This window comes from Thamnophis elegans, chromosome 3 (genome assembly GCF_009769535.1).
Source record: "Thamnophis elegans isolate rThaEle1 chromosome 3, rThaEle1.pri, whole genome shotgun sequence".
Lineage (NCBI taxonomy): Eukaryota > Metazoa > Chordata > Lepidosauria > Squamata > Colubridae > Thamnophis > Thamnophis elegans.
The window spans coordinates 58,287,364-58,311,259 of NC_045543.1; the positions used below are offsets into that span (position 1 = coordinate 58,287,364).

The following is a 23,896-nucleotide window of genomic DNA, read 5'->3' on the forward strand; positions in this document are numbered from 1 at the left end:
ATTATAAAATTAAAACACTAAAATATATTGAAATTCTTAATACTATAAAGCGGTGATGCTCAACAGCTTTAAGACGCGTGGACTTCAACTCCCAGAATTCCCCACATGACTTAACTCCACAACGAAGCCCTCGCGCGCCACGCTCCCTATCTTTGAAGTCGTCAGCCTTCTTGAGACCAATAGGAAGAGACGGCATGCGGCGCACTCGTGTGACGCCACAAGAAGGCGAGGAGCTCGCGCAGTCATTGGGAAATCCGGTCCGGAGGGAAGATTCTAAACGGGAAGGCAGCAGGAGAGTCCATCTGGGCAGGTGGAGGGGGGTGTAGAATCTACCACGACGTGGGAAGTGGACAATGGCTCAGCAGCATAAACGGTGAGGGTGGACGTTGTAGCCGTCATGTATTTTGACTAAAGTGGGCATTTGTATTATTTTTCATTATCACACACACACACCATTTTTATTGGGGTATTTTAAAAAGCCCATCAGGCTCAAAGGAAAGGAAGACCCAGAGACTTCTGCTCCAGGGCCTAGAAGATGGAGGGTTTGTGGTGCAAAAAAAGGAGAGGGGAGAGTTGGCAAGTGCAAAAAATGCCAGCCGCGAAGGAATAGATTAATATAGATAAATCGCTTTGAAAACCTTTGCTGATCGATGTTGCATCTTGAAAGAAATCTGCCTCTGCAAAAGATGGCAAGCACCCTTTTTGTTTTAAAATAAATAAATACATTGGAATAATAAAAATAATAATTTTTAAAACTTATTTTTTTATTATTCTAATAAATGAGGCCATAAGATAACTGATAGAAGGAAATATGCAGGTTTCTTTCAGGTTCCCCCAGCGTATCCCTTCCTTTCTCAGCATTGACTAAGATGTACAGGTACTCCTGGACTTACGTTAGTTAGTTAGTTAGTTAGTTAGTTAGTTAGTTAGTTAGTTAGTTAGTTAGTCAGTCAGTCAGTCAGTCAGTCAGTCAGTCAGTCAGTCAGTCAGTTAGTCAGTCAGTCAGTCAGTCAGTCACTCATGTTCAAGATAACAGGAATAAGAATAAACATGAATAAGAACACAGGAAATGGGTACAAATAAATAGGGACATTCGGACAGGGTGCACGTATGGACGCCACCATTGAGCCCAAAATTTCTGTTGCTAAGTGAAACTTTCATTAAGTGAGTTTTGTTCTGTTTTACGACATTTCGTATAGAGCCGAGGTGGCGCAGTGGTTAGAGTGCAGTACTGCAGGCCACTTCAGCTGACTGCTATCTGCAGTTCGGCAGTTCAAATCTCACCGGCTCAAGGTTGACTCAGCCTTCCATCCTTCCGAGGTGGGTAAAATGAGGACCCAGACTTTGGGGGCAATATGCTGACTCTGTAAACCGCTTAGAGAGGGCTGAAAGCCCTATGAAGCGGTATATAAGTCTAACTGCTATTGCTATTGCTATTTCTTGCCACAGTTGTTAAGTGAATCACTGCAATTGGAATCTGGTTTCCACGTTGACTTTGCTTGTCAGAAGCACTAAAAAGGGGATTGCATGATCCCAGGATGCTGCAACCGTCATAAATACGAAACACTTGCCAAGTGTCTGAATTTTGATCATGTTTATGATAGGGATGCTGCAATGGTGATAAATGTGAAAAAATGGTCATACGTCCCTTTTTCAGTGCCATTGTAACTTTGACTGGTCACTAAGTGAACTGTTGTAAGTTGAGGACTACCTGTATTCAAATTGAATCCCTAGATAGGCTTCCGAGTTATTGAATCCATGAGTGACAGAATGAAAAGGAAAAAAAAATCCTGATAGCTTTTTATTGACGTGTAAATATGCTGGGAATACCTTTGACTTGAAGATTTTATAACAAATTGCCATTTCTGGACTGTGCCTTTGTTTACTCTTCTTTAGCATAATTGTATTATTTTTGTTTCTTTTAGAATAATGACAAAAAAGCAAAAAGATAATTATGATAAAATAACACACATTGTCAAAGAAAAGCTGCTTTTAAAAAAATAGAAAAATACAACAAAGGGAAAAAGCATATCTTTTTAACACTAAATAATTGCAATTCTATATATACTCATCTAAAGCTATTATTATTCAAGACATATATTTCTAATACATTTATATAAGTAGAATTTAACCTAATGTATTTTGCATAAGTGAGTCCCATGTTTCATTATATTTATCTATACAAAATCCATGTCTATGGACAGTCTATCCATAGTGGTAAGTTCAATCAAGTCTACTTTGGTCATGAACATCTGAGAGAAAACAACCAAGCTCAGAGAGCACCAAGGACACCCCCCAGTTCAACCCTGAGCTACAAATATTCTCATCCACTGAGTGAAAGGGGTCATACATTTATCTTTCTTTTTTATGTATTTTTTTTAATTTTTCCTTTCAAATTCATTCTTAAATATACATTCTTATAATTGCTATTTAACATTTGTCAATTCATATTATTTTTCCGCCTGTATATGTACATTTTCATATTTTCTTATTCCCCTCCCCCTGATTTAATAATGTGTCATCTGAGTTATTTGTTTTATACTTTGTTCCTTTCTCTTTCTATTTGTATCCTTTTTCAACCCAATCAATACATTTATCTTTCCAATGCTGCAGTATCAGTGTGATACCTTAGCATAATTAAAAGATAATGTTCTGTCTCAGACTTATGGGTTCGCAGAATATCTAGCTTATTTAGTATCCTATGACTATCACTGAGTGTTGTATCTTATGATTTATGATCGTTGTATTTATGATTATGATCATGATTTACCACTTGTTTCTATTAGTACGCCACCTACATATTACTATGTTTAACATGTAAGTAAAAGTAGTTACGTTGGAATAAGTAAATGGTGGTTCATGATGAATTTAAAAAGAAAGCTGTAAGCTCATGAGATAGATAAGAATAAAAATCAAATTAACATCTAATTTTCTTCATGCAACACTTAAATTTAACTGGCTTCTGCAATTTGAGGCATCATGACTCTTTGATAAATGCCTTTGTCTTATTTTGAAGTCAGGCCATGAGACATTAATATTGGAATAATCCTAATTTGAAAGGGAATGTGGGGAATGCCTGACCCCACATCAATAGTTTAAATCAATAGTTTAAATCAATTGATTCCTAGTAGTTATTTTAATAGAGTCTACAGTCTGACTATGAGTTACCTTTAGCATCTCCTTGGCAGTATATGCAATTAAGAAATGTGTAGCAGTGTCAGGGCTACCTGGAATTTTATTATCTTAAGAGATTCTGTCTTTGAAGTGAAACCAGCAGTACAATATATGAAAATCAAAAATCGGATGAAGATTAATGTTAGCAATATTAAATGTGAAATGAAGACTTGATTATCCAAATGGAAAATCAGTGGGTCCACATTTGTGCCATCTTGCTGAAAACTCTTTCTCAGTTAAACAATAATCCATTGATGAATGCATAGACTTAATGCTAATATATAGTTCATCATATGTTTATTATATTTGTAATTTCACACAACATCTGATTTGGCCCAATAGACAGGATTGATCAAGTTCCGTGTTTCTTGTAAAATAGATGACGAACTACTAAGCCTGGATATTTGGAGTGCAAGTGGCTTAATGTCAGCCCTCCAAGTAGTTCACAGCAGGAAACCAAAATCAAGAATTCTATTCTTATTGTAAAGCTAGAGTAATAGAATCTTGCAAGTCTGAAAGTGGATCTTCCCTTCCTTACCCTTATGTTCCACAGAAACATTACTACTTTGGATTCAGATTTCTTTTATCATGGTGTTCTCTAGGCCAGAGGTTCCCAACCCCTGGACTGCAGCCCTCTACCGGGCCACGGCCTGTTTGGAACTGGGCCACACAAGTTACCCTTGTGTGAACGGCAGCCATTTCCACCTGCATGCAAAGCTCCCGTCACATGAGTGGTGGCTACTTGCACTCACAGATGAAGCTCCCTCCACACAAGTAGCGTCAGTGCGTATCTGCCACTCACAGGGAACTATCCACTCCCCAACAGACCACCAAGGCAGAAAGGTTGAGGACCACTGGCCTAGGTTCTGGCTCTTCCTTCTGTGTCCCAAGGTTCTTCTCATAACCCATTACTCTTAACAATCTGTTCTGCCCCCCCCCCCTTCCGTCCGGTAATGCAGACGCAGACACAGACTTAGCTGTTTGCCACTCTTTATTCACAGCAATTATAATCCTGTTGGCTGAAAGCCCAGACACGACTATCTGGCAAGATGTTGGCAGCAACGCAGACTCCAACAGACACGGGAACACAAGGCAGACCAGACAAGGAGTTCTCCAGATTAGTACGAACGGTTGTGTCCTGCAAAAGGACTCCTCCCAAAGTCTCTTCTTATATACTCTCTTGGGAGGGGTCAAGCCACAACCACCTAGGCATGATTATCTCTTATGAGTCTGTCTCCGTAACTGTTGCCTCCGTTTCTCCGCCCTCCGTTGCCTGGCGTCAGGGACAAACTCCCTTTGATCTTCCCCACTGCTCCATGCCTCAGGCGCCTCCTCGTGGCCAACCAGCCTCTCTGGTCCCTGCTCTGAATCTGAACCCTGCCCAGGGTCCTCCACATCTTCCATAGCAGACTCATAGGGATCCTCGCTATTGGAGTCCATCGGCAGCTGCAACGGCTCCTACTGAGCCACAACAACAATCAATGAAAATATTTAAATTCAGCTAAGAAAAAGGTGGCAAAGCTACTGGAATTTTATTTGTTAAAAATACAGATATAATAAATAGTGTGACTGCATTCCAAATAGAACACATGCCCAATCTGAAGGGAGGAGAGATATCTATTAAACCTAGATGGTACTTTACACATGAATAAATGTCCAAACTAATTCAACCAACAGTGAGTCCACTACCCAGGACAAAATCTAATAAGAAATTCAGATTTTCTTAGTTACAGCTGATGTTTGTAAATTCAACCATTTCTTATGTCTCTTCAAACAATTCTAATGTAAAACCCATGCCCATGATTTATTTAAGACTAAATGTGTGCTCAGTTTACTAATTCTACATTTGTTTATTTTTTTCTGGACTACACTTCATTAATCACTGACCTTACCTGAAAACAAACCTTGAGTTTATGTTAGCCATTTACTTTGCCTTAATATAATAGGAAATCACGATGTATGTATGCCATTGAATGGTAGTGTTTTTCAAAATATTCGAAACGGGGAACTTTCTAGAAAGCAAATTCCCGTATTATGGCATATTAATAATTATAGAGTTGCATGATTAAATGTACATTTGTGTCCATTGTTATAGATCTTGGTGCAAATGCAAATTGTAGCTGCTTTTCAGAAATTTAAGGGGGAAACAAGGAAGATGACATCAAATCCTTCTGGACAAGGTAAAAGTTAATTCTGATAATCTTGTCTTATTTCTCTGTGACTATTGCAGACAGAATGTTTTTTTCCTGAGCTTCTGTGTGGATTAACAAACAAACAAACAATCTCAGCTTCGTATCAAAACTATTCATGTAAGATTAATATACGCTGTGGTTCAGTGGCTAAGACACTGAGCTTGTTGATCAGAAAGGTCAGCAGTTCTGCCGTTCGAATACCCAGTGCCGCGTAACAGAGTGAACTCCTGTTACTTGTCCCAGCTTCTACCAATCTAGCAGTTTGAAAGCATGTAAAAATGCAAGTAGAAAAATAGGAACCACCTTTGGTGAGAAGGTAACAGTGTTCCATGCGCCTTTGGCAATTAGTCATGCCGGCCACATGGCCATGGAGATGTCTTTGGACAATGCTGGTTCTTCGGCTTTGAAACGAAGATGAGCACCACCCCCTAGAGTCGGGAACAACTAGCACATATGTGAGAGGGGAACCTTTACCTTTTAGTCCTTGATTTATAATAGTTTGTTTAATGACATTTTGACATTACAGTGGCACTAAAAAAATGACTTATGACCATTTTTCACATTTATGACCATTGCAGCATCCCCATGGCCATGTGATTTACATTTGGACAACTGACTCACATTTATTGCAGTGTCCTGGGGCCATGTGATCACCTTTTGCAACCTTCTGACAAGCAAAGTCAATGGGGAAACCAGCTTCAATTAACAACCATGTTACTAATTTAATAACTGCAATGAATCACTTAACAAATGTGGCAAGAAAAGTCATAAAATGGGGCAAAACTCACTTAACAAATTTCTCAGGAGTATAAATTTTGGGCTCAGTTGGTCAAGGATGAGCTGTATTGTGCCAGGAATGGACAATTAATAGGAATTTCTTGGCATCCCTTTTTGTGAGTTCACTTTGAGATCTGGGATCACTCCCGCTTAAATTACACCAAAAATTGATACCTGATTTTAGTGATTTGATTTAGACTCCAGGCTGACTTTGCAGCATAAACAAAATTGAACAAAAATACAATAGAAAATAGAAAAGTTACAGAACAAGATGGCGACTCCAGTTAAAACATCAAAACTCATACAGCCTTATTCAAGAAGAGGTCCCAACCACCTTAGCTAGGACATCCAGGTCTCTGCAGCCCTTCTGAAGCATCCTATCTCAGACATTGCAATAAGGAAGCCATAGTCCTTGCATCCCAAAACATGTAACTTCTTAATTGAAGGACCCAAACTGCACCAACTCATGTCAGTTCTTATCGGCTGGGCACTATGGTGTGGTGTGTCAAATAACTGATGGTGTGTCAAATAACTGAGCCCTATGCCTTTGAGGCATGCCCGATGCTGCCCTCATGTCTGCATTCTTGTCCACTCAAAGCTTCTAAGTCTAATTTCATTGAGGGTCGCATCAGAGTTGTGTTTGACCTGGGGGGAGGGGTGGGCAGAATGGGTGTGGCCAGCTCGATGTCACTTGTTTTGGGGGTGACTTTGATGGCCCCAGCGTTCTGCCATTGCGGACTGTTCGTTTGCTGTTTCCAAGGTGGCCCTGCGGGCCAGATCTAAGCACCCTGCGGGCCAGAACCAACCCCCAGCCCTTGAGTTTGACACCCCTGTTCTAAGTGGTCTTTAAGGACAGCCTCACATATAGCATGTTGCAATAGTCAATATATGAAGTAACGAGAGCATGAGAGACTGAAGGGCTAGTACACCAGATGGAGTTGTGCAAAAGCTTTCTGATTTTCTGAAATAGGAAAATAGGAGCCTTAAAAATAGAGCTCCTAAGCTTTACCCTTTACCCAACTCCAGAAAAAATTATTATCTAAAACAAATTCTGAAAAACTAGTCTACATATTCGTATGACATCACCACCCTGCAGCTTTAGATTGGCAAAATAATATAGCCTTCACCCACCACCCCTAAGTTATAAACTGTTACTTACTTATCCTATTTATCCAATTATTCTATATCACTGATGGCTAACCTTTTTGTCGTCAATGCAAAAGCCATAAATCAGTGTGCGTGCGACACCCCCACATACTTCCCCCCATGCATGCACATGTGACCCCCCATGCATGCGTGTGACCTCCCACATGTGCCTCGCCCCCCTGTGCATCTCCTACATGCACCCCGATCTTGTGCATGCATGGCAGAGACCTAAAAACCAGTTGGCCAGCGGGAGGCACATGCACATGCGCAGTGGAGCTGAGCGGGGGCAATGGCTTACGTGTCCACAGAGAGGGCTCTGTGTGCCACCTGTGGCATGCTTGCCATTGGTTTACCATCACAAGGACAGTGCTCCTTCTTGCTGTGGTAAGTTGAAAAGAAAGTGTTATTTAATTTGATAAGAAAATCCTACAGTCCTGGAACTATTTTCTTACAAATTTTCTGAACATGTGAATTGACTTTTACCTTTCATCTTCGCTGTCATAAATTGGGTGAAGTTAATTTTCTTTAATATGTATTGAATATATTATATGTAAGGTTTTTTTATTGGAATGATTTATAGGCAGTTTTTGCTGCAACAAAATAATATGACAGCACATTTTTTTCCTAAATGTTTTTTTTTGTACAATGTCCTTTAAATTGACTCATTAAATTATCTGACCTTATTACAGAGTTTTCAAATTGGTCTTCACAAAGCGATAGTTCTCTTGGGAAAAGTTTTCAGACACAGTTTTATTTATCATTTAAATCACTGTTCCAAAGCCTTAAACCAAAGGGCAACCATTAGTCTCTTAAGTATGGATTTCTCCCAGGACTCCCTATTCATAAATCACTCTGCGTCTCTCTATGCCACTGTCATTGTTAAAGGCAAGTAAAATACCATATTTTAATAATTCAAAAGAACTTTAATGAGTAACATGAATTTTCCTTAAGTATTACTGAACATTATGGAACAATATGTCCTTAGAAAGTGAAAGATAATTGGCTTGTTGATTGCAATTCCAAAAAGCGCAATTAAACCATTATAAAAGGTATAGTCTCTCTCTAGAGTTGCATTGCTGAGAAACTTCGTGCACAGGTGTCCCCAGCCGAGGGACATAATGTTGTAGTGCAGATGCAATTCTGAAAATGACTTCTAAGAGCAACCAAACTCAAACTTCTTTTGTGTTTCATTTTATTAAGAAGCTATTTAATGGTATAAGTAAGGAGAGGAGAAAAGGTAGTCCTTGATTTATGACCAATCACTTAAGGACTATTTGAAGTGACATTTGTCACGAGAACATTAAAAAAAAGGTATCTCAGCCCTAGGAAATGTAGAAATCCAAAGAAAGAGAAACTGAAAACTACTACAGGTAGTTCTAGACTTACAGCAGTTCATTTAGTGAACGTTCAATGTTACAACGGCATTGAAAAATGTGATGTCAGCCCTGGAAGCCCTCTTTTTCGTTGGAGCTTCAGGGCTGCCACATTTAGTGCCTGGGAAAACAGGAGGGTAAATTACAAGGAGTGGTGGAAGATTAGCCATAACAACATTCTTTTCTATGGGAGTCAAGGACACTCAGCCTGCACCTGGATGGGAGTGACGGGGGGTCATCTCCAGTTGGGATGTTGAAATGATTGGACTATGTGATGGACTTGTGGGTGCAGGGGATGGATCTTTGACTTTCCTTTGGGTGGGGAAAACCCGAAACTTTCAGATTCAGGTTTTCCCAGATGTACCAATATAACATCTTTAATAAAATGGAACTTTGAGGAACTTCAAGCCTCGGAGTCTTCTTTCGTTGGGGGTGTTACTTGGAACCCTGACATGTGGCTTATGACCATTTTTCACAGTTACGATCTCTGCGGCATCCCCATGGTCGTGTGATCAAAATTCAGATGCTTGGCAAATGGTTCATATTTATGACAGTTGCTGCGTCCCAAGGTCATATGATCACCTTTTGTTAACGTTCTGACAAGCCAAGTCAATGGGGAAGCCAGATTCAATTAACAACAAGGTTACTATCTTAACGACTTCCGGGGCGGGACCTTGCTGTTGGCGGCGGCTTAATTGAGCTGCCCCCAGGTTTCTAGTCGCGTTATCTGCCTAAATACCTGGTAGATACCTCATTCTTCAGGCAAAGAAGAATGAGAGAGAGATTCAGCTGGTAAGAGCTTTCTTTGAAGTTTGCAGCTTTTTTTTTTTTTTTGCTGCAAACAGAAGGGGGAGGCCAACCAAGGCTGAATCATATCTCCGTGCCAGGAACCTCGGCTGTTTCATTACGGCGCAAAGTAAGGAACCCCCTCTTAGGACAACTTTTGAGATATTTATCTGAAACTAATACAAGCAGAGTCCGTACCTGAGAACCTTATCTGCTTTTCCTTAAAAAAAATCCTAGCTTCAGTTTTACAAGAGTTTCCTTCGTACAATTGGTTTCTTAAAAAAAAAAAAAGCTCCTAAAATGGCGATTCTGCAGCTTCCGCATTTGCAATAATGGTACATTCCTAACTCCTCGGCAGTGATAAAAAAGATCAAAGGAATAGCCTCTCACTAATTAGTTTCACTTCTCTGAAGAGCTCACAAGACTTTTTTCTTATCAACTTTTAAAAGTTTTAAAAGACTCTTTGCTAATATAGAGACATTCCAAACAGAGGTGAATATGCTGGACTGAACTGTTTTGGTATAATGCTAATCTTTTGAAACCTTCCGCAAACTTTCTGCAAAAAGGGAGGAATAGTTTGCAAGCAGTATCTCATTAATTAGCCTTACTTCTCTGAAGAGTTTACAAGACTTTCCTCTTATTAACTTTGCAAATATATATTTTCGATATAGAGAAGTCTAAAATGGCGCTGAATATGCCGAGCTGTTTTGTTACAACGCCCTTTTCTGAAAATTTTTGAAAAACCCCTAAGAACAAATAAAGAGGTGACCAAATTTTTTTTTAACTTTTTTTTTTTTTTTTGTAAGCTGCACAGCGGGCCAGCAGAGTTTGATTAATTGCTTGAAGAAAAGACATAATGGCATCAAAATTAAATCCTGGTAAATTACCTCCTAGGAGTACGTCCCCCATACCTGGCACAAAGTTGCAGCCTCCATCGTCTATGCCCCCTAGTGGAGATTTGCTAACAAAAGAATTCTTTTTGGAAACGTTTAGAGAATTTAGAGAGCAGAATTTAGAAACTTTCAGAGAATTCAGAGAGGAAATAAAGAATGAGATGAAAGTCTTATATGATAAGTTTGATACTAGGATCGCCAAAATAAATGATGATATGATGGGACTTGTAAATGTACTGACAGAATATGTTTCTGGAATGGAAGATAACTTAGAGGTTCTTAATGAAGCCAACACTAATTTGACATCCAAAACTGAAGTGGTGCAACAAAAAGTTGAAAATGCTGAAAAACAAATTATTATGATACAGTACAGACAGATGGAGCTTGCATTAAGAGTCAGGGGGTTGCGCGAAGATAAACAGGAGAACTTGAAGCAGATTTTTTCAGAGGCTTTTGACCGTCTGGTGGGAAGACCGGGGTCCAACTTTGACTGGCAGATCGATAAAATTTATCGCGTTAACTCTTGGGCGGCAAAACAGAAGCAACTCCCCCGAGATGTAGTTATATACTTTGCTACAAGAGAGTTCAGAAACATGATACTACAAGAGTCCTATAACACCAGGCTTCAAATTGGCGGACAGGATTTGATTGTCTTGAAAGAAATACCACCTCAAATGCTAAGAGCCAGGAGAGATTATGCTCTAGTGGAAGAGCTCAGAAACCGTCAGATACAGTATAGATGGGATGTGCCATTTGGTATTATAATTACATTTGACAAGCAAAGATATCATCTCAACTCTGTATGGAAAGCTCGAGATTTCTATCACAAGATTCTGAAGGTGGGACACCCTGAATCATCTGGATCTGGAGAAGGACCACGAGAAGGACAAGATAAACAGCAAACCACACAACTACCAGACAAAACGTACCATCTCCTCCTCCCAGAAGGGCAAGGGGTCAGGGAACAAAGACCTAGCCGTATGACTACCAGACAAATGGAAAAACAAGCAACAATGCAACAATCTCAACAATCACCGGCCATTGACCAAGGAGTTACAGCAACAAGCTCAGAAGCCATGGGAGGAGCTAGGCCAAAGGTTAGACAGGCCATGCAGGAGGCTCTAAAAAAGCTTCAGGCAACCAAAAATGACAACTAAGATTTTGACATGGAATGTCAATGGACTGAACTCTCCACAGAAGAGAAAGAAAATATTTCACTATCTCAAACAGTTCAAGAATGATATAATTTGTCTGCAAGAAACTCATATCAAATCAACTGATCAAAAATATTTGTTTAACCCCAAACTTGGTCAACATTTTGTGACCTCTGCTACGGAAAAGAAAAATGGCATAGTTGTATACTTAAGAAAAGACATTAAGGCTGAACCAATTGAAGCAGATCCCTTTGGAAGATATATCGCACTAGACCTAATCTTAGAAGGGAAAAAGACATTACTTTTGGGAATTTATGCTCCTAATCAACAGCAAGACGGATTTTATAGAAATCTTCATGCTAAATTAGTACAGTGGGACTTTAAGTCTTGTATACTATTGGGTGACTGGAACGGCGTGATTGATACTAAAAGAGATAAGAAGACCTCTCGCCCAAATACTAAAATCCAAGCTAAGTTACCCAAATCTTTTTTTGACATGATATACGACTTCGAATTGAGAGATGTTTGGCGAGAAAGAAATGCAGAGGAATATGACTTCACCTTTTTTTCTGACAGACATCAATCCCTTTCAAGGATTGATTTTATACTAATCACTAATGATTTACTTTCTAGGGTGAAGAAGACAAAGATTGCGGCGAGGGTTCTTTCGGATCATAATCCAGTTTGGATGGAATTGGGAAGGGTAGTGCAGGCAAGAAGGTCTTGGAGGCTGAATGAAAACTTATTTAGATATGAAAAGTACATTAATGATTGTAAAAAATTGTTATCTGAATACTTTGTTTTGAATATGAATAAGGGTACACCTATGGAATTTGTATGGGATGCAAGCAAAGCGTATATGAGAGGAGTACTGATGAATATAAACAAAATACATAGACATAAACAAGGGCAAAAACGAAAAGAATTGGAAGAGGAAATTAAAGGGAAAGAGTTGGAACTAACATTAAATCCAGGCGATACAAAGGCTAAGGAAGCAATCTCCATATTAAAATCCCAATTTGATATGTTGATCTCTGACCAGGTAGCCACTAGTTTATTATATGTATTTGTATTTGTATTTATTAATATTTGTATGCCACCCTTTTCCCCAAGGGGACTCAGGGCGGCTCACAATTCAAGGGGAGGGGGAGACAAACCGAGTTACATATAGGACAGTACATCATTAAAAGCACAACATTCATACAATTCGGGTACGGTGAAGGTCTTTAGCCCCAGGCCTGTCGGGACAGCCAGGTTTTAAGTGCTATGCGGAAGGTCTGGAGTGTGGTGAGGGTACGAATCTCCACGGGGAGTTCGTTCCATAGGGTCGGAGCTGCCACAGAGAAGGCTCTCCTCCGCGTAGTTGCCAGTCGACATTGACTGGCTGATGGGACTCGGAGGAGGCCTAACCTGTGGGATCTAATTGGTCGAGTGGAGGTAATTGGCAGTAGGCGGTCTCTCAAGTACCCAGATCCAATGCAAAACAGTGCAAAACACAACACTTTTTGTAACGCAAACAAACCCAGCAGGTGGTTGGCTTATCAGATTAGGAAAAAAAGAAAAATTCGAAATGTATCCAAATTGTGTTATAGAGGGAAGGAGGTGTTTCAACAGGAGGAGATTCAAAAGGCATTTCGGGAATTTTTTACAGAATTGTACAAAGGGGACAAAATTAGGGGTTTAGATATAGACAAATACTTAGATAAAGAGAAAATACCCCTAGTTAGAGAAGAATACAGGCAAAAGTTGAACCAACCAATAACCTCTGGGGAAATCCTGCAGGTAATCAAACAACCAAAGTTAGGGAAAGCGCCAGGCGCAGATGGCCTGACAGCGGTTTACTATAAAAACTTACAGTTAGAAATGCTAGAACCTCTTAGAGAACTATTCAATAAAATTCAAACGGAAGGTAAAGTGCCCCCATCATGGAAGACAGCGTTTATATCGTTGATACCCAAAGAAGATCAAGATATTACTCAACCAAAAAATTATAGACCTATTTCATTACTTAATGTAGATTATAAAAATTTTACTAAAATACTAGCAAATAGGTTAATGGTGGTTATTCAACAATTGATACATACCGACCAAACAGGTTTTATACAGGGGAGACAGATGAAGAGTAATGTTAGACTAATCATTAATGCTTTAGAATATTTGGGAAAGAACAATCAAATCCCTGCTGCGTTCATATTTCTGGATGCTGAGAAAGCCTTTGATCGAGTTAATTGGCAATTTCTGTTGAAGATATTGCAAAAAATGCGGATAGGAGATAGCTTTTTACGGTCAATTAAAGCAATATACCAACAGCAAACAGCTCAAATCATAGTCAACGGAAGTTTAACAGACTCCTTTCAAATCGAAAAAGGTACAAGACAGGGCTGTCCTTTGTCCCCACTATTGTTCATTATAACTTTGGAAGTATTATTGAATAAAATACGGGGCTTGGATGGGCTAAAAGGGATTAAGATTAGGCAGCAAGAATACAGACTCCGCGCTTTTGCGGATGATTTGGTCATAATATTGGAACAACCGCAGGAATCCAGTATGGTTTTAATGAATACGATTAATCAATATGGTCAAGTGTCTGGTTTTAAAATAAATTTAGGAAAAACTAAAATATTAGCTATAAATATGAATACTAAACAAAAGGAAGAACTAGGAGGGATGCTAGGATGTGAGGTAGTTAACAAAGTCAAATATCTTGGGGTCAATATCTTAGCCTCAAATGGGAAACTATATAAGCATAATTATGAACCACTTTGGCGGAGTATACAGATAGAGATGGAAAAATGGGAGAAATTGCACTTATCTCTGCTGGGGAGGATAGCGGCAGTGAAAATGAACATTTTACCAAAATTTTTATTTCTTTTTCAAATGTTACCTATACTTTAAAAAGATGCGAATCTTTTAGAATGGCAGAAGAGTATCAATAAATTTGTATGGGCTGGAAAGAAGCCGAGGGTAAAGATGAAAATAATGCAAGATGTACGCGAGAGAGGAGGCATGAAATTACCTAATCTAAAATTATATTATGAGGCAGTGGCCCTATCCGCAATTAGTGATTGGACACATTCAACTAATGATAGAATATTGAATATCGAGGGACATGATCTGGTATATGGTTGGTATGCTTACTTGTTATTCAACAAAAAATTGGACAAGAACTTTAAAACTCATATTTTAAGAAATGCTTTATTGCGGGTCTGGAAAAAATATCAACATAAACTAAATGATAAGTTACCTATGTGGGCAATTCCTAGACATGCAATTGAAAATATGAATATAGAACAAAAACACGATAGAATCACTTACAGACAACTTCTCACTTCAGAAAGGGGGGTTCTACAATTAAAATCTTTAGAGGTACTAAAAGAGGAGAAGGTAGTTCAAACATGGTTCCAGTATGGCCAATTACAGGCCAGGTGGAAAATAGACCAAAAAACTGGTTTTGTCAAAGTTGAGGATAATTTGTTTAAACAAATAAGAGATCAAAGCTTAATGCATATAAAGAGGATATATAATGTACTAATACAGATGGATTCGGAAACGGAATTGGTTAAAGACTGTATGATAAAGTGGGCTCAGAATATTGAAGAACCAATAATGTTGGACACGTGGGAAAGAATATGGGTAAGAAATGTGAAATTTTCACAAGCACAAAATTTGAGAAAAAAATTTTATAAGATGTTTTATAGATGGCATTTAGATCCTAAAAAGCTGGCTTCTATGTATCCGAATGTACAGCCTAAATGTTGGAGATGTGGTTCTCTCGATGCTACATATTTTCATATATGGTGGACTTGTCGAAAGGTTAAGGCATTTTGGATAAAAATGTGGTGGATCATGCAAAATATCTTCAAAAGAAGGATAAAATTCACCCCTCAGTTATTTTTACTAGGTATATGTACTGACTTTACAGCGGTAGAGACCAATTTGGTTCTGTACCTAATAACGGCAGCAAGACTGTTGGTGGCGCAATACTGGAAGAAGGAAGACGTGCCTACAACTCAAGAATGGACATTGAAAGTTACAAACTTAGCCAAGATGGCTAAAATATCAGCATATCTTAAAGACCACTCAAATGAGAGATATAAACGAGACTGGAAAAAATGGATTGACTATACACAAAACAAATATGGGACTAAGAAATTCCAGATAGCCTATGCTTAAGATTAGGAATAAGTTAAACTGCTTAATGTTTGGGTAACAGCAAGAAGCTGAGTTCAACGTAGAGATCTTATTGACTTTCTTTTTTTTTTCCTTTAATCTCCTTTGTTTTAATATATTCTAGACTGTGTTTGTTAAAAAGCTATACCGGGTACGGGCTCTGGGAAGTCGGGGGGGAAGGGGGGAAATATAGTATGTGTTAGATTTTAAAGTAACATGATTGCACTTGTATACTGTTGCTCTTTAATTCTAGTGTAAAAATAGGACAAGCTGAATATATTGATAGATAGTAGAAATACACCGAAGGGAGGAGTAGAGGGAAAGAAGAAAGAGGGGTAGAGAGGGTGGGAGAGAGGATGGGAGGGAGGATGAGAAGGAAGGGAGGGAGTGTATTGGGAGAAAGGAGTGATAGAGGGGGAGGGGAAGTAGGGTAGAGGGGAATGTTGGAGGGAAGAACGAAAGTTGGAGGGGGGTGAAAGAAAGGGTGTATGGTGGGTTGAAGTGGTATATTGGGTTTGTATTTTGGGGGGTATTGTTGACAAGAGGGAGGGCTGGGTTTATTGTTCAATGTTATATGCCCCGGTTATGCACAGTATATATGTGATTGTACGAAATGAAATGAAAATAAATATATTTACACCAAAAAAGGTTACTATCTTAACAAGTGCAGTGATTCACTTAACAGCTGTGGCAAGAAAGGTGGTGAAATAGGGCAAAACTCACTTAGCAACAGAAATTTTGGGCCCAATTGTGGTTGTAAGTAGAAGACTACCTGTACTCCTTAATTGGGTTAGATGCAGGTAGTCCTCCACTTTTGACCATTCATTTAACCACCGTTGAAGGTTACTGTTAACAGTGCTGAAAAAAGTGACTTATGATCCTGCTTTCCACAGACAAACATAACATCCCCAAAATCATGTGATCAAAATTTGGGCACTTGGCAATTGCCATGTATTTACGACATTTGCAGCCTCTTGGGATTGGGTTTGGGACCTTCCCTGGGGGCCTCTGACAAGCAATGCCAATGAGGAAAGCTGGATTCACTTAATGACCATGGCAAAAAAGGTGAAAAATCAGTCACAGCTCATTTAAATGCATCGCTTAGTGATGGATGTTCTGGTCCCAATTGTAGTCATAAGTCCAGGACTACCTGTAATAAATACAGATAGTCCTCAACTTACAACTGTTCATTTAGTAAATTCAATGTGGATTCATTTAACAAATGTGGCAAGAAAAGTCAAAAAATAGGTCAAAACTCACTTAACAAATGTCTCACTTAGCAACATAAATTCTGGGCTCAGTTGTGGTCGTAAGTCTAGGATTACCGGTAAGTATCTGGGATGTTTACTTTCAAGAGGAATATCTTCATGTTTTCTTTCTGAAAGATCACTTTGGAAAAGTTTTAAGAAGGTGAAGTTTATTGAGAGGTTAAAAGAAAGAACACACTATTCCAACATTTACATTCCTCTATTTTCCCCCCAGGCTTTCCGAATAAAAACAGGGTTGCAATCTTGGCTGAACTAGACAAGGAAAAGAAAAAACTTCTGATGCAAAACCAGTCTTCTACTAATCACCCAGGAGCCAAGTAGGTTATGCTCAAAATCTTATCTCTGCACCACATGCTCATAGCTTCTGATCATAGCGATAAATAGGCAGGTAGTCCTCGATTTACAACAGTTTGCTTAGTGACTGTTTGAAGTTACAACGGCACTGAAGAAAGTGACTTATGACCATTGCAGCTTCCCCGCAGTCACATGATTTACATTTGGATGCCTGACAATTGACTCACATTAATAACAGTTGCAGTGTCCCGGGGTCACGCGATCACCTTTTGCAACCTTCTGAGAAACAAAATCAGTCAGGAAACCAGATTCACTTAACAACCAGGTTAATAATTTAATAACGAGTGATTCACTTAACAAATGGGGCAAGGAACGTGGTAAGATGGGGCAAACAGATTTCTCATTTAGCAACATAAATTTTGGGCTCCATTGTCCTCAGAAGTTGAGAACCATCTGTATATTCCAATTCTCATCTTTGTCCTTTCCAACACAGGAGGAAAATATTTGAAACATTTTGAAATTTCACTTTTTATGTTTGAGTGCATACACACATACACACACACAAAGATACATACACAATTTACAAAACACCCAGTTTCACCTCACAGATGTGATCAGAGATAACCTATGCATTAAACTTTGTCTTAAATAATGATTGAAGTACATCTTGGATATATTTTGTGGTAGAAATTTTGCATATAAAATGCATATCTTTTAATCCAAGATTGCAAAGTATGTCTCAAGTATTTTATATGCAAATTATCCCCAGATTGAAAAGTAAGCAGCATCTACTTGGAAGTAACTAAGGAACAGGAGTTGCTAGGAGCCTTTTAAGTACGTTAATGAGATTCAGGTATTGTAACTGAATTTTGAAAGCCTGTCAATTCCCTCAGCTTTAGTGTATACAAGTAAGCTTCAACCTACAACCACAATTGGGATCAGAATTTCCATTGCTAAGCAAGACAGTTGTTACTGTTAGCCACACCCAATTTTCCCACCTTTTTTGCCATGGTTGTTACGTGAATCAACCTGGTTGTAAAGTGAATCACATAGTCGTTTAGTGATTCCGACTTCCCCCTTTGATTTTGCTTGTCCGAAGCCAGCTAAGAAAGTAGAAAATGGGGATCCCATAACCCCAGGATGCTTGCAAATCAGCTTTCATAAATATGTGCTGGTTGCCAAAGCAAATTTTGATTATGTGACGTTAGTGGTGCTGCAACAATCATAAGTTGCAAATTTTTCAGTGCTGTTGTAACTTCAAACAGTCAATAAATGAATGGTGGTAAATAGAGGATTAATTACCTATACCTAACCGAATCAAGGAGTTGTTTTCAGTTTCTTCTGCTTTCTACATTCATATGATTGAGATATCCTTTATTTTAATGGCTCCATGTTTTCCTGACATTACTTATAAAAGGTAAAGGCAAAGGTACCTCTCAAAAGTGTGCTAGTTGTTCCCGACTCTAGGGGACAGTGCTCATCTCTGTTTCAAAGCCAAAGTGCCAGCACTGTCCAAAGACATCTCCGTGTTCATGTGGCTGGCATGACTAAACGCCAAAGGTGCACGGAACACTTTTACCTTCCCATCAAATGTGGTCCCTATTTTTCTACTTGCATTTTTGTGTGCTTTTGAACTCCTAGGTTGGCAGAAGCTGGGACTAGTAACGGGAGCTCACACCGTTACGGTGGTGCTAGGGATTCGAACCATCGAACTGCCAACCTTTCTGAACGACAAGCTCAGCGTCTTTGCCACTGAGCCACCTTTTACTTATTTTTTACTTATTTTATTTTACTTATTTTTATTTATTTGTGTATATTACTTATACACAAGACAATATAAGTAAAAGCTGAGGGCTTGGAACATCAGTTTATCAAACTCCTATGAAAGAACCTCAATATTGTTAATCTAGGATCTGTCAGAACTATGTACTTTAGCTATATGGTGTCTGTTTTTGTCTAAGGCCTTTCATAAGGACAAAGTCCAAATTGAGAACTGTGTTCTTACAAAGTAGGAAAAAATGAAGCTGTTTGTAAAACTGGTTTTTTTTTTTTTTAAATCTTCCTTTTTTGTGTAATGTGTTTAACGTCTTGATGAAGCAGGCTGCATTGGATTGGATTTCTGAATTTTGAATTTTGACCCAAATATAGTCTGTTTCTCAGAGGATTAAATACAAAAATAGCTCATAATTGAAATATTTTTATTTTAAAAAAATCTTTGTCAGCTATCCAGTTTTCAGAATAAGTGGAGCAGGGTTGTTAGCCTGCACTCTATTTATTGTGTTAATTCTCCTTAGTGAACACAAGTACTTTGGATTGTGTTTTCTTTGTCTCAGGCTCCCATAGAGTTTGTATAAGTAGTCTTTCTCTGGACCTTTTTCCATAACAAAAATAATAGTCTTTGATAAAAATGGTGTAGTCTTTCTTTGCTTCCTCTCCGGGGTGTTAAACTTTATCACGATAATATTAAGTGGCTCAGAGGAGAAACGAAAAGCAACACTTAAATAGCTTGCTTTCCTTTTTGGCATTAAAGTTAAACTAAAATTTAATAGGATTGTGTTACTATAATCACATGTTTCTGCTCTGCGACATATCAGCATGCTGGTTACCAAGAGGCCTTGCTGGGACCCTGTCTCAAGGGGAAAATATTTTCCTGCAAAGAGGGTTCGGCCGGCACTCTGCATAATGTATGAACTCCCCATCAAGAAGTTTAGGGGCTGCTGATTAAATGCTATTCTTTTATTCAGGTACCTAGGCAAGGCACTGGGTGGCACTGTGAGAAAGGAAAAACTTGCAGCATAGGGGAGAGGAGAGGGTAGGATCTATTCTCTCACATGTCTTCCAGCTGACTTGTTTTTGATTTATAGCCAGACATGGTTCTTTTTTATGTTTGAGCTGGAATGTCATTTAATGGAGCACATCTTTCCAGAGCAGAACAGATCATCCCATTTGACTTTGTGGTTCTGAGCACATTAGATTTCTCCTCAAATCTTCTCTTTTAAGAAAAGAAACAACCATGAAAGTTTTGACTCTGGGATACCTGTCCACCAACCTTTGCATTGATCCTATGCTCTTTCTCATCTCTACTACTTTGGTGTGATGTGGCTCTTTCCCTCCTTCTGTTATTTACAGTATCTCTTTGGCTAGATCCTCACTTAACAAGGATTTTCGGGATCACGCCGAGCAGCAGCACATAGCAGCGCAGCAGAAGGCTGCTTTACAGGTATGTTCTCCTGGTCAGTGCTGAGCCAAAGGCTTGCAGCTTCATAGAGATTGGTGGTTTTGGTGGTGAAGGACAGGGAGAATTTAGGGCGAAAATATTCCTACATTTCTCTTAATGATAGTCTCTTCCATTGAGATTCTTCCTCCATTGGGAAATACTGGAGGTTTTTTAACAAGACCCGTCACTAATTTGGGATGTTAACCACAATCTTCTGAGGTTCATATTCATCTTTCAGTCTTCTGCACCCAACCCATCTTCAGACATCCATTGCAATTCCTGTTTCAATTTCTCTGAAATGATTGTGTGATCTTTTTAAAAATGGTAAACTAGTCTAAGTGCTATATCTGTACTTGGGCACAATATCCTTTGCAATATTCCAACCATAGAAATAATGCTTAGCTCAGGTGTGTGACTTGCTTGTGCACATCCAGAAGAAACAAACAGGCCAAAACAGTTGTTGTAACATCCACATAAGCTTAAAAATCAAATCACAATCTGTTCATCCCATGCCTTGGAAAGTGTGGGCTACATTGAATATTACATGATGCATTTCTGATTGTGAATCAGAAAAATCCCCTTCTCCTCTCCCTCGCAGTCCTGCTTTGTGCACCACAGAGTTAATCTTCCACAGCAGATTTCAGAGAGGAAGATAAGGGAAAAGACACAAAGGAGAAAATCAGATTTTCCAACAGTGCATGTTTCACTCTTCGATGGGCACAATTGAATTATTTTTAGAATTAAAATTCATGTTCCTCATAAAAGCTTCAAACAGGCATGTCCAACCCATGGCTAACGAGCCACATTGTGGCCCTGGACAGGTAATAATGTGGCCCCACAAGATAATAAAAAGATACAAGAAAAAAGTTGTTGTTTATATACATTAACTATAGTGTATATTTTATATGTAGCCCAAGACAATGCCTCTTCATTCAGTGCGGCCCAGGCAAATCAGAAGTTGGACCATCATGGCTTAGAAACTGCTTAAATACAAAATGAATGCTCTGATTTGATTTTGGTGCTGAAATTAGAGTCTGGTCATCCTGTGTCATGTTATTTTTTATTTATTTTAGATGTGCACGTGTGTATCTGCTGGAAATCAGCTGGAATTCAAGCTATATTGGGTGCCTGACTCAGCCCAAATGCTCCTAAAGAATTTCATTAGCAAATAGACCAACGGCCTTTGAGGAAAATCCCTGTCAGATTTAAATGACCAATTCTGACTTTTACTAGGCCTTGGCTGACTTTGATATCAAAACAATGAAAGTGTGTGTGTGTGTGTGTGTGTGAAAGCTTTTGGGTACTGAAATTTAGAGCTGAATCATTTGAAACAGTTTGGTGGCCTTCTTTAGCTGGGTTGGCAGTGGGGATGGGATTTGCTTTTATTTGCCTTATGTGTATAATTTTCAAACAGGTGTATTTATTCCTTTTCCAGCACGCTCATGCCCATTCTTCAGGATATTTTATAACACAAGACTCAGCCTTTGGGAATCTCATTCTGCCTGTATTACCACGGCTAGATGTAGAGTAAGAGAAAATTCATGAAACAGAAAACATCTGGATTCATCTAAGCTGCTTTTTCAACTTTTAGGGAATCATTTGTGAAAAGAACTGAGAATTGTTCAAAATGGTTTTGATTTTGAATTCCTGATATTTTGGTTTTGGGAGACAACATAAAATGTATTCTGGAAATATGCTGCTTTTATTCTATTACATATGCATTGTATAAAGAACCTGTTTTCATTTTCTAGTACACGTGAATAAGGCTTAAAATCAGAAAATGGAGAGGGGAAGGAAGTACAGTGTCTCTGTAACAGAAAGATCTATAACTCTTACTACCCATTTATTAAATCGGTTATGCATAAATTTTACTGGTGAATTGTAATAGTTCCTAATACCATGAAAAGTAGAATGTTGGAGTTTGCAAATGAGAAATAACTACATGCATGGGACAAATGTTTCAAATAAATGTAATGTTTAATTTAACATAACTGGTTAGTTGAACTCTTTTCAAAGGCTTCCGCCATAAGACAGAATCATCTCGAAAAGTGAACAATCGCAACAGAAAGATAGGTGCAAAAAGAATATAGGATTTCCCAAACCAAGATGGCTTCATCTCATGAGGTTCTGATAGTGTGATTTCCAGGGACGTTTCAAAAGATGAAGTTTGAAAGTACATATTTTAAGACAATATTCATCTAATTGTATATAACTGCCGGTTGGCAGTGTCTCATTTGTGTGAGTCTCATAGTCAGAATCGGGCATTTGTCTCTTTTCTTTTTCTTCCACGGAGGAAAACTTCATGCGCAAACAAGATTGAGACTTCAAATGGACAGATGGTCTTAGCAGTTGGAGCAAATGCTACCTGCCGAATTCTCATTTATCATGTACCTCTTAAGTGGGGGGAAAAACGCTAAAGCATACACAGGAGACATTCTGGTGTAGTTTTCTCACATCTGTTTTATCATGAACATTTGTTTGTTATACACAAAGTTAGGACTACATTTATCTTATCTAGCTCCTTGGCTTTCCAACATCTCTTCTAGATGTACTGCCAGCAATGGACGACAGCGACCAGAAGTAGATTCAAGGGAGCCAAAGGACAGATGTGCTATTATTGAAGCGCCTGCTGTTTCCTCAGTTATAAGTAGAAACAACTATTACCAAAAGTGTTGATTAACAGGCACGCTCAAGTGAATGTTCAGCTGTTCTTCGTCTAGTAGCATACATTTGTACACCAAGGATTCCTAAATGTTCTGTCATCACCTCTGCCTTTAGTGTAATCTTAATACACATACCTCCAAATCAACAAGGAAAACAATACAATGAAATGTTGGGAAAGATGGGTTTATTGTAACAATGTAACTAAAAAAATTCTTCACACCTGCCTTGCACTCTGCATCTCCCCAAGAAAGGTGCAATTTACAGTTTGGGAAACCCTGATGCATAAGCTGGGTAGTTAATATCTCAGAAGCCTCACCAGTTTCACAGAATAAGCCAGCTAGACTATGAATTTGACAGAATTTTATCATTCTTTGGCATGGGGGATTTTGATGAAAGTTGCTTCCTAAGAAATCCCAATGTAATTTGTTGAGAGCATTTATACTGTTTTTGAGTTTTCTAATGCCAAATATTCCAGTAGTCTGAATAAAGACAGTCCCAATTATAATTTCTGAAGTTTTCTTCCCCAAATTACTGCATGGTTCTTTTTTTAAAAAATATATTTTTATTTTCAAAACAAACATACAAATCCTCCTTCTTTGCATACTGTAGAAAGTGTACCAGTTGGTTACAAAAGGCTTTTGTGCATCTCTTCCACCGTCATCAAATATAATTCATATTAATTATATCTTAACTCGGATATTTATTATATTACCATCATCATACCTCCACTTTTATTTGACTATGATTATTTAAACATCCATCATAAAATATACCAAGATTTAATACAT

The 23,896-nt window shown here is 38.6% G+C and overlaps 1 protein-coding gene across 2 annotated transcripts; it reads left to right on the forward strand.

The window, feature by feature from the left end:
• Positions 1-214: 214 nt before the first annotated feature.
• INIP (INTS3 and NABP interacting protein) lies at positions 215-22,430 on the forward strand. Of its 2 annotated transcripts, none has more exons than XM_032214620.1 (5): positions 215-373; positions 5,270-5,354; positions 17,148-17,250; positions 20,357-20,447; positions 21,880-22,430. In XM_032214620.1, exons 2-5 carry the CDS (start codon positions 5,282-5,284, stop codon positions 21,973-21,975), a joined length of 363 nt encoding a protein of 120 aa, XP_032070511.1. In that variant the 5' UTR covers positions 215-373; positions 5,270-5,281; the 3' UTR covers positions 21,976-22,430. The 2 variants fall into 2 exon arrangements, with proteins under 2 accessions (XP_032070511.1, XP_032070512.1); XM_032214621.1 differs by having other exon boundaries at positions 218-373; positions 20,372-20,447.
• The last annotated feature ends 1,466 nt before the right edge of the window (positions 22,431-23,896 follow it).